The 17,361-nt window shown below is 38.0% G+C and overlaps 1 protein-coding gene and 1 long non-coding RNA gene across 2 annotated transcripts in view; one reads left to right on the top strand and one right to left on the bottom strand.

The window, feature by feature from the left end:
- The first annotated feature begins 5,955 nt into the window (after positions 1–5,955).
- LOC107710020 (uncharacterized) lies at positions 5,956–9,005 on the top strand. The gene is made up of 2 exons (XR_001636547.1): positions 5,956–6,078; positions 7,558–9,005. It is a non-coding gene; the product is annotated as an uncharacterized LOC107710020 (long non-coding RNA).
- Positions 8,866–17,361, bottom strand: part of LOC107710019 (U3 small nucleolar RNA-associated protein 6 homolog) — a 12,349-nt gene continuing 3,853 nt past the window's right edge. The window contains exons 13-19 of the mRNA XM_016514700.1: positions 16,382–16,459; positions 16,077–16,256; positions 13,179–13,259; positions 12,917–13,026; positions 12,633–12,699; positions 9,959–10,031; positions 8,866–9,198 (exon numbers count right to left, since the gene is read on the bottom strand). Of these exons, the coding sequence (XP_016370186.1) occupies positions 9,044–9,198; positions 9,959–10,031; positions 12,633–12,699; positions 12,917–13,026; positions 13,179–13,259; positions 16,077–16,256; positions 16,382–16,459 (744 nt within the window). The 3' untranslated portion in view covers positions 8,866–9,043. The remainder of the gene's footprint in view (positions 9,199–9,958; positions 10,032–12,632; positions 12,700–12,916; positions 13,027–13,178; positions 13,260–16,076; positions 16,257–16,381; positions 16,460–17,361) is intronic.

Raw genomic sequence — 17,361 nt, 5'->3', positions numbered from 1 at the left:
ATATACACACACACACACACACACACACACATAGGGGGTTCGTGCGCTTGCGTGTGCCTCAAAAGAGGGCTTACAATGACTTACAAAGATACATAACAGCTACAAGTGTATGCACTACTTGCTTTATGCAAGCACTATATCGGATCAATCACTATACAGGATTTACCCTATTATACTTTATCGACACGAATTGATAGGTGAAACAACAAACAGCCACCCACAAATAGTCTATAAACAAAGCATCAGGCTGTCTTTGATTTCACATGAACAACGGTTAAAGTTACTTGTCGTCAGGCTACAGAAGAATACCATAATTCCTCCGTTCAGTTAGGCCTAAGACATCGAGAGTCAGGCAGACCTATAACAACCCAGCCACAACACATACTTGCGAATAACATGCCTTACCTTAACACAGAATCGACCACAGATTCGAGCGTTTATATTTTTTCTACGGATCTTTGAGTTAACATGTACTAAACATGAGTGTAATTTGCACCGCAGCGCCCCCACACCTTGATGCTCATGACAAGAATAGCATGTATAGTTATCTTTATTGAAGTGAATTAGGTTTAAATCGCCGTCATGCATGAATGAATGATATTTTTGCAATTTTACACATAATAATCCACGATGATCACATTACACAAAACTGAAATTGCACGTCAAAATAACACATTGTCAATATTTTTTGAGACCCCCAAAATTTCACAAATCCCGTTTTCAGGGGAGCCCATGTCTTGTTAAGGGGAGCCGAGCTCCCTCTAGCTCCCCCGTAGTTCGCACCCTGAAAATGGCGTCTGAAAGTAAAAAAGCGGTATTTGTAAATGTATGTTTCTGACTTTGTCAACTTTTGATTTCATTTGTAGCAAGAAATTAGTATTGTGGTAATCAAGTATTGGCTTACTTCTCACCAAAGCTCTCTCGGTTTTGTTGTAGATCATCGGACCATTATGCTGCATCAGAAGCCTGTCCAAAATCAGTTTCATTACGCACCTTCGCACACAAACACTGCCTACAAAGTCATTGCCTGATAGGGCAGAGAGGCAACAAGTCAAGATTTTGGATGCAGCCAATAATAACTCAGTTGCTTAATAGACATTGCAAAAACTGTGAAAATGGTTCAAAGAAAAGGTCAAGTAATTTTGTCATAAATTCACTTATGGCCAAATCATTTTTGGGAACACTGTACGTGTGTTTCGGGGGCCTTGCTCTGGAGTTCATAGATAGTATATAAAAACATATGCAGTTCTACATAAGCTCATCCAATATGGTCTTATCCAAAGATGTTCAAAGTTATGTTTTTTTTTTTCCCAGCAGCTCTCGAGGATCATTGTGCACTGCAATTTGCTGTCCCTGTGGACGAGGTTGTGGTTGGAGACAGACAGAGTGGGCAGTCTTCACTTACCTCAGACAGAGTCATGAACAGGCAGGCGGCAGCGAGGAGGAAGAGAGAACCTCGATCCTGTGATAGCCATATGAGATTCCACATGCTCTGATGAGTCATTTCTCCCTCCCTCCCTTCCTCATCCCCCACTCCCTCCCTCCCTCCCTACATATGAAGCGTATGAGCCTGAGTCATCAGCTAGCTTTCTTTCTCTTGCTCCAACCATGCTGCCTTGTCTCTTTTCTTTCTTACTTCTTTCACTATTTCTGTTTCCGTTATGCTGCCGCCACTTTCTACCTGTCATTCACATTCTCTCTCTGCCTGTGTGAAACTAGCAGGAGAACAATCGGATAGAAATGAACATACATTCTGAGCAACGGCATTGGTATTCCCCCATTCACATCAAAAATTCCCCTCACTGCTTGCCTGGGAGACAACGGATGGCCCTATGCCAAGATGTCAAAATGCGCAGTGAATGAGAGAAGCAGATATATTTGACATAAGAGTTACTGATTTGAATGCGCAACAGATCTCAAGCACTGGGATCTGGATTTTACTGCATAAGAACATGTTTAGTACCTGAAACGTAACCACCTCAGATTCTGTAAACACTCTTCTCTAAAGGATGATGTCTATAAGGAAAGCACATTTTGGGGCTAATCACTATATTACAGATCCTGTGGGAGCTGTTATGTTAGGACTGATTTAAGAGCCGTTAATAGCTGAGCATTGCAAGAGCAATAAGGATTTTTAGGGGCATTATGACTGGGTCAGTATAACACAGCTGCCCCTAAAAGTCCCTCACTTTTCTTGCTGACTTATTCACAGTTTCTTTGTCCGGCATCTGCCTGCTGTTCAAGAAATATTTAAGGTTTATACCATGGCTCTAAAGACTCAAACTAAAGCCCAAAGTAAAGGTCAGTCTGGACTATAATATCCCTCCTCTCCCTGAACAAGGGCCAACCATAATGTCAGACCCTTATTATTAGAATGCATTAAATGGCTAAACTATTTTAAATGACAAACTGTGTTTTTTAACTGAACACAAAGCGGTTTTCAGTGGTTTACAGCAACTGTCATTTACAAATTACAACACCTCTTGATCATTCAGGCAGATTTTTCACAGTACATAACTTGCTTGTTACAATCAAATTATGCAAATAAAATATTATAATATTAATAGAAGTCAAAGCAGAAGTCAAAACTTTATGCAAACTCCTGAGAAACGGTCTGGTAAAACGATAAAACGACTTGCTAATCATTGGTAAATGTGAAAATAAGTAAATATGAAATTTAAAGATTACATTTTTGTGAAATAATTGGTAAAACCAATGTATGTTTTAACCTGTATAGTATGAATATATTATGGGTATTTTTAAATGCTCGCTTTTAATTCCTATATTAGGTGCTAAGTTAAAATATAGCAAATTAGATATTTTATGGTATCTGAATAGGAACTCATCTTGTAACATCTAATGAAATAACTTTTAAATATACAATTCATTATAATTCCATGCTTTGCATGTGCTGCATTGGAAGAGGTTAGTTTACAATGATTACAGGCTTTTGCAACTGTCAAGATGTGTGACTGAGCCAGAACAATATACAAATCCTTTGGGAAACTATTGGCAGGCAGCTTTGAGAACTGCTTAATATGACAAATTATGTAAAAATATGTATCAGACATGCTTGGTAACTATCCCAGAATTTATACACACGCTAACACAGCTAACCTGCCTCTGCCACTCCCTATACAGTAAAATCTTTAATGAGAACTGACATACTTTTCATTTCACAGAAACTAATGAAGTTTATATTTTTGCTTTTTGACATCTTTTTGATATCTTGTTGTCCTTGAACTCAGAATCTTACTTTCAGGCACTCAAAACCAGACTTTTATTTTGTGTTCGAGTCTATTAATTTAAAAATCTTTACTTTACTCTTTGTGTTACAAAAAGGTGCTGTTCTTGTAAGTTATTTTAAGTAAAGAAAAATGCCTAAATTCCTAAATTCCAATTTGTTTGTATTTTTATATGTTCTAGCCTATGTTTTGATTGTAAGTATATATATCTGACATACCACTTCAATATTCACAAATAGTTCTACTTAAAAAATAAATAAATAAATAAATAAAAATAACCAAAGTAAAAATATTAAATAATACAACACCTAAGTTTTATAATGAAAAACAACTACTCATAACTAAATTCTTAACAAAAGTGTATCATATATTTAATTTGAACATTCATAATAAAATTATGCAAGTTCACAAAATAATTGGCTGATACAAGCCTAAACCAGTAATAATCTTTTGTATCAAATAATCTTTTGTATCAATCATTTTTATTTTTTCTCTTTCTTTCTTTCTTTTAACTACACACAACTTTTTGTTAAAGCTAACAGATACTGTAAAATACTTATGATGACTAAAGATAATTTCAGATTTTTCAGCCTATATGTATTTAATTATATTAGTTTAATTAGGCTGTAGTAATATGTAGTACTTAAGAATACATAGCCTACATCACATTTTTTTTCATATATCAAATATTTTAAGTACATAAATAATTCTGCATTTAAATCATCAATAAAAAATGAAAGGTTTAAGAAAGTTTTTTTTTTTTAAGTTTGAAGAACGGAAATTAAAAATTTTTATGTTATCAATGATCCCATTATCAAAGAATAGAACAGAATCTTTAACTATTCTATTCTGTTGTGTTCTATTTCAGTACTTTATTATTATCAATACTAGATATAAACTCCACTACACACACACAAACACGGTCAATTGACAGAGATGGTCACATGGGCCGAAAACTGGGACTTTGTAGGCCAGTTGAATAAAAGGAAAACTCACCTTGCCCGCAAAGACCCAGCCTCTGACACACTCTCAGTTGTTGCTGAATTTTGCCTCAGGTTGCGTGATCGTGCGTTAAAAGTGTGTTAGTCTGCGTTAATCTATGACATTTGCAATAGACCATCGGCATATCTCGGAAACGCGATCATCCCAGCGCCTATGACATGAGAAATAACGACACGACGCGTCCAGTGAAGAGCGCGCGAGCCTATCCAACCGCCAGGGTCCCACTTTTTAGCTGTCATTTTCACCATGTCCACCACCAGCCTTCCTCCTTGGAGCTTCTTTAGAAAGAAAGGGCATATCGCCTGAAGAAGAACGGAAAATGTTGCCGTGCAGTGAGAAGTTGCTGCCACTCTTCACACATTATCATCACCCGCCCCCTTATTTGCGCTCAACTCCTCATGAAGACACAGTATATCCACAGGGACCACTTACAACACTCTCCCTTTGCGCAAAAGTGGACGAAGGGAAAAAGTCAATAACACGCGGTGGAACAGTGAGACTCGTTAATGCGCAGCAAGTCTTTTGAAATTCTCCATGTATGCCGTTTTAGCCAGAGCGACCCCATGTGCTCGTTATTAATGAATTATCCATCTGGCTGCTGTAGACATATCATATTTGTACATGTTGCGCTGAAGCGCCACCGACTGGTTCCTTTGACCACATGCGGAATAAATTGTGTCTGGGACCAGAATCAGAAAAGCCTACTATGGCGAAGGCTTAGCTTATGAATATTAATTAAGACAGGCTCACGTTGCTTAGTAACCATTCAGTGTCCATTCACGTAGGCTACCCTAATTAATTTTTAATCTTTGGTTACTCTTTAGTTAAACCGGTTGCTGGTTTGATCTACTGGGTAGGCGTCACTCAAACTAATTAATATTCATAAGCCAATATTCATCGTAGTATAGGATGTGTATATCCGCGCCCGGGACCTCCCAAAATTGGATCGTTGTGTGACTGCATAGCCTGGCTATTTCAAGATCCTCTGTAGAACCGATGATAAATGCACTGGACCTGTCATAATAAATCAAGTCCTTTATGTGCTATCAAAACATTTACTGATTTAGTGGCATTTTATAAAAATAAAGAAATTAATTAACTATATATTAACACATTTTTTAGTGCCTTTACTTAATATATAATTAGAAAAATCCATCATTATTACATTTATGTCGCCTCTAAAGTCTGTTAAGTGTTTAAATTGAATGTCTGTGTAACACCATTTAAAAATTGTGTTACATTTATTTCTGGTTTTTATAGGCCTCTTTTGAAAACTGAAATTATCCTATCATTAGGCAACAGACTGTAAATGTATGCTTTTTTCTTCAATTATTTGGGATTCCCATTTTAAAGGCTCTCATTGCGGTGTGGAGCGGCCCCCTGTGGATACACATTAATATACCATTCGTAAACACTGGTATTAATTTACATTTTCCACGACTGTAGTTGCATAGGTAAATATTACGGGCCTATATAACAAGTAAAATAAAAAGAACATAAAATCATTTATACAAAAACATTTTAAAAGCAAATTTAAATACCAATATTGTGTTTGTAAAGATTTTTTTTTTCGTGTTCTCTGTTGTTTATGTTTTTCCCAGATTGTATTTAAAGAGATTTGTCGTTTTGTTTACAAAATTTAATTCATTGAAATAGCTTCTCAATGGAAGACACGCCCTTTATAATGTCGTCATCACGGCAGCCGCTTCGGGCTCGAGGCGGCGGGTAGAGGATTTCTGTCATTCGGCCCGTATATTTACACAAAATATTCAACTGTACGAATGACCATCCACATTGCATTCGTTATTCAGCTAACATCGGCGATCCTCTGGTGAGTCTCCATCATTGTTCATCACGCTGTTTGTGCGAGCAGGGATGTCAGCTGATGATTGTTTTCATCTCTCTCACATCATTCTCTAAATGCTGTTATCTTACTTCTTTCGGAAACTGTCTGATACTAACCCACACATAGTGCATTTTAATCAGCACAGATGGCGCTTTTAGCCATAGGGAGATATATGATGGGCCTAGTGAACTGAGCAGTAATGGCCTGTAAATCCAAAGTTGTTGTACAGCTCCTCATGGCCTTTAAAATTGATGACTGAGTCGGAAGTGGTACAAGCTTTTGAATTGTGCTCCAATGTCGCACTTTTGCTGTTGTTGTGTCATGCCATGCTTATATTACACATGTAAACATGAGGGCTGTGATAGGTGGGCAGACTTGACCGGTCAATGCAGTAACAAAAAACGTCACTATTACAAGCAAATACGTTAATATAAAACAGCACATCTCTTTTAGTTTGTATGAAAGCCCTAGAGCTTCCTGTGAGTAATTCTTCATACTAACGCATGCATTGTTTTGATTATTTTCCATTTTTAATAATAAAGGTATTACTGTAGGCACCACGGGATAGTGAAGATTCTGCGTGTTGTGTGTTCCATAATAGAAACTACATATTGCGTTATTATGCAAATATGTCATTGTTCCACACCTGTATGACTTGTTTTCTTTTGTGGAGCACAAAAGAAGATATTTTAAAGAATGTTGGTAACCAAAAAGGTTGGTGGCCATTGACTTACAATGTATGGACATAATAATAATAATAACAACAACAACAACATGAATGAATACATACATATATACGGAGACATTTCTTTCTTCTATATCTTTCTATGTCTTCTATGTTCTGCAGAAGAAAGAAAATAGTTCAGAAAAAGTTGACGTGATTAAATGATAACAGAAATTTCATTTTTGGAGAACTATCCCTTTAACATGCTGAAGAATTTGTTGTAGAACCAAACAAGATATTACAATAAAAAATATTCCAATAGATGATGCATAGAACATTAAATGTATATGTGACCCTGGACCACAAAACCAGTCATAAGGATACTTTTTTTTTTTTAATTGATATTTCTACATAGTCTGAATAAATAAGCTTTCCATTGATGTATGGTTTGTTAGGATAGGACAATATTTGGCTGAGATACAACTATTTGAAAATAATAATTAAAAAAAAATCAAAATCGGCTGTTGCTACAAATATACCCGTGCGACTTATGACTGGTTTTGTGGTCCAGGGTCACATATGTATGGACATTGTATATATAAGTATGTACATTATTCCCAGACAGTGTTACTACTTTAGTTTGAGGGCATATTTTAATTTTACCATGCCCACTTTTTATAAACTTTTTTTTTTTTTAAAGGTCACGTTGGTCAAGCTTATACTGTCTTCTGTCAATACTACTTGCTCCTCAGGCTTTCAGAATGCTGTACCAATTCTACTCTCTATTCTCTGTCCCATAGTGGGGGTGGGGTGAGTGAGGGCTGCTGTGAGGATCCCACACTGTGGGGCAGCCACACACTGAATGGTGTCTCCCACAATGAAGGCGTTGGTGGATGCAGTCTGGGCGGTGTGGAGCATCGGGGCCTCAATCTATGACTACATCCACACCAGTGCCATGGAAGAGCGCATTCACTCACTGGAGAGTGCTTTAACCATCCACCAGTGTGTCATTGGCCTGCTCTCTGCTGGACTTGTGGCCCTCTTCACCTACATTCTGTTAAGGAAGCACTGACCCAGGATTTCAGCCTTTTTTTTTTGTATGCAAGACTACATCGGTGACATCAGAGGGAATTCTGGAACCATGTTGATGCCAAGCTTTGTTCAATTCATTTTAAAGGGATTTTAACATGTCTGACTTTTACCTAATTGATTATTTACTAAACTTTATTAGTTTCTAATTCTGTTAAAATTTCACTACTGTATTATCTGGGTTGATGTGATTCATAGTAATCTGGTAAACCAAAATAAGCGTATCTCTAAATTAAAAGTAGTCTTCCACCATGTCTTATAATGGACTTTTAAGGTCACTGATGGCTACCACAGAGGAAAGATTCAGAGATGCAACCTGTCCACGGTTCTTTACACAAAGCTTGGTGACAGCTGAACAAACACAAAACAACTACTGGATCAGCAGGCTTTTCAGCCTGTTTGCTGCTATCATCAGTGGAGTCAGCTTGTGTGTCTTGGTTACTTTTAACAAAACATTCAACTTGGCAATGACTAAGCATAATGTAATTTATTTATTATGTTAACCTATGACATCTCAGCTTATTTCTTAACATTATGGTTAATGAGAGGCATCAATGACTTGATTAAATTCTTGATTTTACAACTTGATTGAGAACTTAAAGTGGCCTTAATCACTAAAGGTATCTGATGTAGTCAACTTGACAATGTTATCAGTGTATTAACTACTACTATATGTAGATGGGTTTTTAATTTGGTTTCATGTTAAAGTTCATCGGTTAATGCACCATTGTGTTTTATAGGTTATCATTTTTACTTTTACCATGTTTCCTCAGAAACGTTTTCTCCTGGGGCAAAAAAACTACCATTAAAATGTTACACCTGTTCTGTCAGCAAAACGAATGTCTATCTTTATAATGCAAAAGAAAAGTCAGAGTATTTTGACTTTGAATTGATGCTATGCTACCTACTAAAGCATTTCTCCATTGTACTACGTTTGAATTGAACTTTTGTTTTATTTGGTGTGCTGTTCTAAGTGAGGATCTCTTAAAATTCAATGTAAAGCATTTCTTTAACAAAGACAATGTCATAAAATGTTTATTACTGGAACAACAGAACAGTGCAAATGTCTACGCACCAGCATGTTTGAAAAACTTCAGAAGGATCGGGAAATTGGGCTTTTCAAAGCGAAATCACTGAAGCCAGTTTGTGGTCCAAATATGAACAACACAGAAAACACATTGAAGATTCATACTGGTTTTACATGTGCCCAGTCTGCAGAAGTGTGTACTTCGTGGTAAAGTGCTCAACACTTTCGCCCTCCAGGGTCTTAACAGCCCTCCAGTGGAGCTTCCCACAGTTCTCTGGGTTTCCGTGGCTTCCCAGCTCTTCCTTGATGTATTCCATCCAGAGATCTAAGACATCAAATTATTGACAAATTCAGAGAAATATACTACTGTAAGGATAAAAGAAACTCAGATATTTTGATCTCCTGAGAAACAGACAATACAGTGGCATCTTCAAGACACCCCACAGAGGGGTGGTGCAGGAAACGCCTCTCACACATATGCATCAGTGCCTTTTCATCTGCTCCCTCCACTGGATTCACTCAGAATGGTCAATAGTATAATGTTATATTAACTGTCGGGGTCTAGACAAGGGGTTCTAGAAGAACCGCTGATTAATGTTTGAGTATTACATGGGTAACTGTGGGGGGCTAAACAGACCTACTATTTAAGGTATATTAAATAGTATTAGCCACAAACCTCTGGATAAGGATCAGACTGGCGAGTTTTGTGATCGTGGAGCCCACGCATAGCGGCCGCCGTGAGGCATCCTAAATAACATAGATTCTTAATGAACGAGAAAATACAGAGTAAAGAGTTAACTAGAATTATCAAATGTCAGAATAATTAGAGACCGACAAACAACCAATTTGCCTTTCAACCTAAATTCGAGGTAATACTAAAATGGAGTCAGATTAGATAATAAAATGGAGTCAGATTTGAGTTAAACCTAAATTGAATAACTCTGCGCGCTGAAAAGACCGAACACGCAAGTGACCTTCATCCACCACTGGATACCTTCCTTGGGCCAAGTGTGTGGACCTTACACTACTCAAAGTATGAAAGAGAGTTGCCTCTTTAAAGGCTAAAAGCACTGAATCACACTCACCTTCATCTGAGTAACCGAATTCACGAAGCGCTCGCTCATAGTAGTCTCTCAGGTTACTCATCTTTGGTGTCTCCTGAGAGAATAATACAAATCAGTAACACACTGTACGTGTTTATATACACATGTCTGCTGGTTGCTAAATATTTTAGACACCTGTCTATGGGATGATATTAGACTCAAAATGATTAATAGATGCACGCACAATTATCCATGTACTGCATACATTTAGCGTTTTATAGGCTATAGCCTATTCCGCGCTCAAGCGGATCGCATAAATAGCTAGAACATATTTTATTTAGGCGACTTATTACTAAACTGTTTTCTGAGTGAGTGTCTGCAAAGATTAAGTTGACGATGCTGATGAACGACTTCATTCTCAAAATTTAATTATTTTTATTCTCAATATTTTATTTCTACATTTTTCTGGTTTCCAAAAAAAAAAAAAAAATCATGGTCTTCTTCACATGAAAAATTATCCTCTTCACATGAGCAAATATGTGCTTGGCCCGAGCTTAGGCTGAACGGCACGGATTGTACTAAAGTGACGTGACATGTGGCCAAGTATGGTGACCCATACTTGGAATTAGTGCTCTGCATTTATCCCATCCAAAGTGCACACACACAGCAGTCAACTCGCACACACCGTGAACACACACCCGGAGCAGTGGGCAGCCATTTTTGCTGCGGCGCCTGGGGAGCAGTTGGGGGTTTGGTGCTTTGCTCAAGAGCACCTCAGTCATGGTATTGAAGGTGGGAGAGAGGGCTGTACATTCACTCCCCCCACCTAACCTTTGGGTTAAGTCCGACTCTCTAACCATTAGGCCACGACTTCCCCCTACAGGCTGTTTTAATTAACCAGTGTATCTAGATTTTATAGCAGGGCTGTCCAAACTCGGTCCTGGTAGGCCGGTGTCCTGCAGAGTTTAGCTCCAACCCCAATTAAACACACCTTTTAGCTCCAACCCCAATTGAACACACCTGAACTAGCTAATCAAGGTCTTACTAGGCATACCAGAAACATCCTGGCAGGTGTGCTGAGGCAAGTTGAAGCTAAACTCTGCAGGACACCGGCCCTCCAGGACCGAGTTTGGACATAGATTCTATAGTGTATCTATATGTTTGGTTGACTGTATTTTATTCTGATAATGAACAGGCTGCAGCGTTTGCAATGCTGTAGGCCAGTGGTCGCCAACCCGTCGATCGCGATCTTTATTACTGTCCCAGTAGATCCCGAAAAAAAACAGTAAAATAAATACAAAAATGCATTACATTACTGGGGTTATATTAATGTATCACTGAAGGGAGCTGTCTTGAGAAAAGTTTCGATGGCAATGGCATTTTCTTCTCCGTATAAAGCGCAACTCTGCTTTGTTTACAGCTGTAAACAAGGAAACGCTATATTGCGGAATTGGGCTACTTTAACACTGTTGCCGCGGGTTGTTGTTCATGTCCGCGGGTTGAAGCGACCCCAATAACGTGATATTTAGCCCCTGGAATGCGAATTTTACTGGAAGATCCCCTCCGAAAAACGTGTATTTTACCCCCAGAATGGACAGGGGAACCCCCTCGAAACGCGATTGGTCTAGTTTTATTGCGAAAACCTGGCAACCCTGTTCATAGGCGCCACCTGCTGTCAGAGAGTGCGTCTCATTCAGACCTGCTGTTTTTGTTTCGTGCAGATGTTTTATGTAGCAAATAAATAAATAACACCTAAAGTCAGACCATTCTGTTTTTGTTTTAAATCCTTAAATTAATCTAAATCAAATCAAAAACAACTGCCCGTGCAGATCGTGATTAAAATGCAGTGGTTGCCTCTAATTTCAAATGGCTAGATATTTTTGTTTGAAGCCAGTTTGTTTGTTATAAAGCAAATAGCCAATAAATAAATTTGCTTAAATATCAGTATCAGCATCAGCCAATTTGCTAGTTAAAAAAAAAGAAAGAAGAAAGAAAATCTGAATTCTGAATCAGCTATGATCAGAGCATCACTAATTAAAATACTAAGTAAAAGGCCTCAAATTTGAAGTACAATCTGGGATGTCTTTTTCTATCAATTCTTCAATAGGTAGATCTCGTCTTTCATAAAGGCCGAGGTCAGGGATCTTGGGCCTAAAAAGGTTGGTGACCACTGCTGTAGGCCTATATGAAAGGTGCATTTCTCTCATACGGCAGAGAAGGCTAATCAGCATCGTCAACTTCATCTTTGCATAATAATAATAGCCTACAAGGAAGGAATAATTGACAACCTGCCGTTGAATTACAGAAAGAAAGAAAAAACCAAGGTACCATCACGAAGTTCTTGTTTGGCAAAATTACAAAGAAAATCAGTGACCACTAGATGGCATGAACCGAACAAGATCGACTCGAACTAGACGTCAATTAATGCACGCGTGTCACCTGATCCACTTATGCACAGATTTTTGCATGAGCAATTTATGATATATTAATGCAGAACAGAAGATTTTTATTCACAAACAGGTCTGTATTTGTACAAATCGCTGCACAATCATTTAATCCCGAATTCCACATACTCAAATTGAAAGGCATTTGTTTGTGGTTAGTAAGATACATGCATACAATTTATGCAGTACATGGATAATTGTGCGTGCATCTATTAATCATTTAGAGTCTAATATCATCCCATACCTGTCACCAGGTGCTACATCGCTTTTACCTGCTCTTTTTCAATCTCAATCATCTTCATGAAGAATGTCTTAGTGAAGGGTCTGTGTTCATGTAAGCTGAAACCCAAGAGAAGAGGTTGTTTTTAAATTGCTTGCCTTATTTGTAGATATACAGTGGTGTCCAAAAAGTAAAAAAAAAACTAACTGAAAATAACGTTTCAGTATTTGTAAAACAATTATTTTAAATAAGAACAATGCAAAATAATAAATATTTTTACTAGTGGCTTCAGCCTTTCAGGCCCCACCATAGAGCACAGCTTTATTTGATGTGTACCTTGTGAATGTTTTTCTAGCCCTTTTGTAACCACCAGTTTTATATGACCATTCAAGGTATTTTTCCTTCATGGCAGATGACACTGCAGGTACTGGAGACAGAAGCCCTTTCTGCAAGTACAGGTTCAGGAGCAATTTAAATACATTTTATACATTAACTACATTAGAATTCAAATTAATCAATCTGATTGCCTTTATATCAACCATAATCAATTGGTCTTGGATGAGTTTTAGAGGAAACACTACGCAAAGTCATGTCTCACCTGAAAAAAGGTCTCTGTGTCCTCTGGTATCTGTGAGGTCATGCTCCAATCTGCCTGCAGCTGCCATAATGGCAGACTTTCCTGTAGAACATATTATAGACTGATTATTAAATATATCTTTGGGTTCAAACTCCCTATACCACACTGAAAATATATTAAGGTTTCAATGAAAAGTGAAAATAAAAATTAATATTAATATATGAAGAGTTCATTTTCAAAAACATAACAATTTTTAAAAATTTTCCAAAATCATGTTTTTTCATTATGCCTTCCAATTAATCAAACTGCAGTTGGGTTATTTTGATTAGGTAAAAAAATAACTAAAAATACTAACGAAACAACAATAAAAACATAATAAAAACCTTAAAAAAAAAAAAAAACTGAGTTATCTGTTTTTGCAAATAAACTTCTATATATATATATATATAAGCAAATTTGTGACATTTGACTCTTGGAACTCATTTGTACAATTCAAGTAAATTTCCTTTCTTTCAGTGAAGTACAAAAGATGTTCTTTGGAACATTCTCAAATTGGATCATCAGGTTTTGCACATTTTTGAACATTTTGAACATTTATGCTTTACACTGTCAAAGAAATTCTGAAATTCATGTACAATTGTCGTGCTGATAATATAATTCATGAAAACAAGAGCATTTGCACTACTGCTACAAGGATTTGGACCTCATCGTATTATATTACATTTCATTACAGTAATGGGTTCCTTCACTTTTCTCCCTTAATATCTCTAATTCCACAAGAAACTGACAGAACCATATTGTTTGGACAAAACAAACACAAAGATATGAAGGACCGAGAAATGAAACAGGACAATTATGCATGCGGATATTGGACATATAGCATCATGTTCCCATGTGGTTGGATAACGGCCTCTTTGCCGGGTTATGTAACTACAGGCTTCATAATCCAGCACACTAGCTGGTTTACAAAGAGCACTGAGGACAGAACTGAGCAGAGGCTTAACTACAGTTATATGTAGGAATTCTTGTAGCTGAAGCCATAGAGCATGGTGCTAGCAACACCAAGGTCAGGAGTTCAATTCCCAGGGAATGCATTAACTGATAAAACTGTATGTCTTAAAAGCAATGGAAGTCATTAATGTAAGTACATAAATTTACGCTTTTATCCAAAATATCAATTTATTCTGCGACTTACAAAGTAGACGCAATCAGACCAATGAGAGAGCAACAATAAACAAGTGCTGTGACAAGTCTCAGTCTAGCACAGTGCACATAGCAAGGTGTTTTTTTCTCTTTCTTTATATAAATAAATTAGACCGAATGGAATAAAATAGAATAGAATAGGTAGGTGCTAGTATTAATTGGTCAGGTGATGGCGAAAAAGAAGTGTCTTTAGATATTTTTTGAAAATGGCTAAAGACTCAGCTGCTCGGATTGAGATGAGTGATTTTGTGCCTCTTTGGGATGGCACCATGAGGCATCGTTTACTTGCAGAACGCAAGCTTCTGGAGGGCGCGTAGGTCTGAACTAGCGAGTTTAGGTATATTGGTGCAGCGCCAGTGGTTGTCTTGTAGGCAAACATCAGTACCTTGAATTTGATGCAAGCGGCTACTGGTAGCCAGTGCAAGCTAATGAAGAGAGGGGTTACGTGAGCTTTCTTCGGCTCGTTGAAGACCACTTTGGCTGCTGCATTCTGGATCAATTGCAGAGGCTTGATAGTACATGCAGGAAGGCCCGCCAAGAGAGCATTACAATTGTCCAGCCTGGAGAGAACAAAAGTTTGGACAAGGAGTTGTGCGGTCTGCTCTGTTAGGAAGGGTCTAATCTTCCTAATGTTGTATAAGGCAAACCTGCAGGACCGGGCCATTGTAGCAATATGGTCTGTGAAGCTTAACGGACCATCACAACCAACAAAGGTTCCTATCATCCATCACAACTCCAAGGTTCCTGGCTGTCCTGGAAGGAGTTATGGTTGACGAACCTAGCTGTATAGAGAGGTTGTGATGAAGTGCTGGACTGGCTGAGACCACAAACAGTTCTGTCTTAGCAAGGTTGAGTTGAAGGTGATGATCCTTCATCCAGCCAGAAATGTCTGTCAGACAGGCTGCAATGCGAACAGCTACTGTCGGATCATTTGGTTGAAATGAGAAGTAAGAGTTGAGTGTCATCAGCATAGCAATGATAGGAAAAGCGGCAGTCTCAGTTGAGTGGCCGCTTTTGAAGCCAGATTGGTTGCTGTCCATGAGGTTGTTCTGTGCAAGAAACAGATAGTTGGTTGAATACAACTCGCTCAAGTGTCTTTGCAATTAACGGAAGAAGGGATATCGGTCTGTAGTTTTCTAAAAGTGCTGGATTTAGAGAGGTTTTCTTAAGCAGTGGGGTTACCCGAGCCTGCTTGAATGCTGTGGGAAATGTACCAGAGTGAAGAGAGGTGTTGATAATGTGAGTGAGCGCAGGTATAACTGAAGAAGAAATGGCCTGAAGGAGGTGAGTGAGGATAGGATCAAGCGGAAAGGTAGTAGGATGATTGGAAAAGATAAGTTTAGAAATGTCTGCCTCCGAGAGTGGAGAGGAGGAGAGAGAATGAGTATTTATGGTTATGAAGTTTTTGTCAGTTTGTGGTGTGGAGAACTGGTCACTGATGGTTCTTGTTTTATTTATGAAGAATATTGCAAAGTCATCAGCAGTATGAGTTGATGAAGGAGGGGGTGGAGGAGGACAAAGAAAAGAAGAAAAGTTTTGAAAAGTGTGCGAGAGTCAGAACAGAAATGTAACTATAGTACTGTTATCCAATTATTATTAAAATATTTTTTTAAAGAAAAGCCTTCAGAAGTAGTTCATTTGTTCAAGTGGACAAATTAGGGCAAATCTGCTCTTAGAAGATGTCCCACTTAGAGGCAGCTGTGGCACAACTGCTACCTTGGGATTCACGTGTTTAAGGGCTTCCTGGAATAGATGTCCCGCCTCTGTGCTCTCCAGATGGACCAATGTCTGGAGGCTGAAGCTCCACATCTCCACTGATTGGCTGAAGCGCTGGGTGGCTGTGATGGCGACCTGGGTAGCAGATACTGTATCCCCTGACGACAACAGGACCTGTAGCTGTTTTTTGAGGCGATAGAAAGTGGCCTATATTACTACAGCAGCACCATTTTAATCAAGTGCTGCATAAGGTGTGTAAGGAGGAGATTTTGCAATGAGATTCCAATGTTAACAGTGAACATTACCCAGTTCTTGTAGAATGTCTCTTGCAAAAGCTTGGCATCATGAGTACTCTGTAAGACTCGGAGTAATCGTTCCTTTCTCTGAAAAAATGAACAGTCAAACAATATATGTCAATCTGACTTAGATTAAAATCACCCAGAAACCAATAAATCAACAAATACACTTTTCTATAAGAAAGCAAAAATGTTAGTATTAGTATCCGCAGACAGATAATAAAACTGAGAAAAAACAAAACAAAACTTGATTTTGAATTTGAACAGAGCTTGGTATTAATAAACTATTTAAAAATATATAAAATAAAACTAACTTAAGATGAGACACAGATTTCAATGGTAACGGGTGAGATCTTTTAGCTTTGGCTATTGTTTAGCCTGATGACGTAACCAGTTGTTAAAAATAACTAATGTTCCATATGCCTTTAATTTGCAGGGGGAAGATGCCTAATATTCAGGTTATAAAAGTTGCCACCTTTTTTGTAAATATGGTTTAATATAAGAAATCAAACTTCCCAAATACAGTAAGTCCTGCTATGCTATTCTGATCAAGACAAAAAAAAAAAAAACTGGTTTATCACCTTTTCCTTGAGTTGAGTGACGTTTGTCTTCCTCTTATATCTCTCAAGACAGAATGTGACATAACATATCCACATGGCCTCTACAAAAATAAATTACACATCAGTTCGCATAAAATTCAAGGCATTAATGTTTGCCTACAAAATCGTGCAGCCCTACTTCAGAGTTATGTGCCCTCTAGAAGCTTGCGTTCTGCAAGTGAACGGCGCTTTATTGTGCCATCCCAAAGAGGCACAAAATCACTTTCACTGACTTTTAAATTAAATGTTCCCTCCAGGTGGAATGACCTGCCCAACTCAGTCCGAACAGCTGAGTCCTTAGCCATCTTCAAGAATCGGCTAAAAACACATCTCTTCCATCTTTATTTGACCCTCTAACTCTAGCACTCTCTATTCTAATTCTATTCTTTA

Source organism: Sinocyclocheilus rhinocerous, unplaced genomic scaffold (genome assembly GCF_001515625.1).
Source record: "Sinocyclocheilus rhinocerous isolate Xijiao unplaced genomic scaffold, SAMN03320098_v1.1 scaffold3614, whole genome shotgun sequence".
NCBI lineage: Eukaryota > Metazoa > Chordata > Actinopteri > Cypriniformes > Cyprinidae > Sinocyclocheilus > Sinocyclocheilus rhinocerous.
Note: the sequence above shows the minus strand (reverse complement) of the source record. Positions and strands in the feature narration are given on the sequence as shown.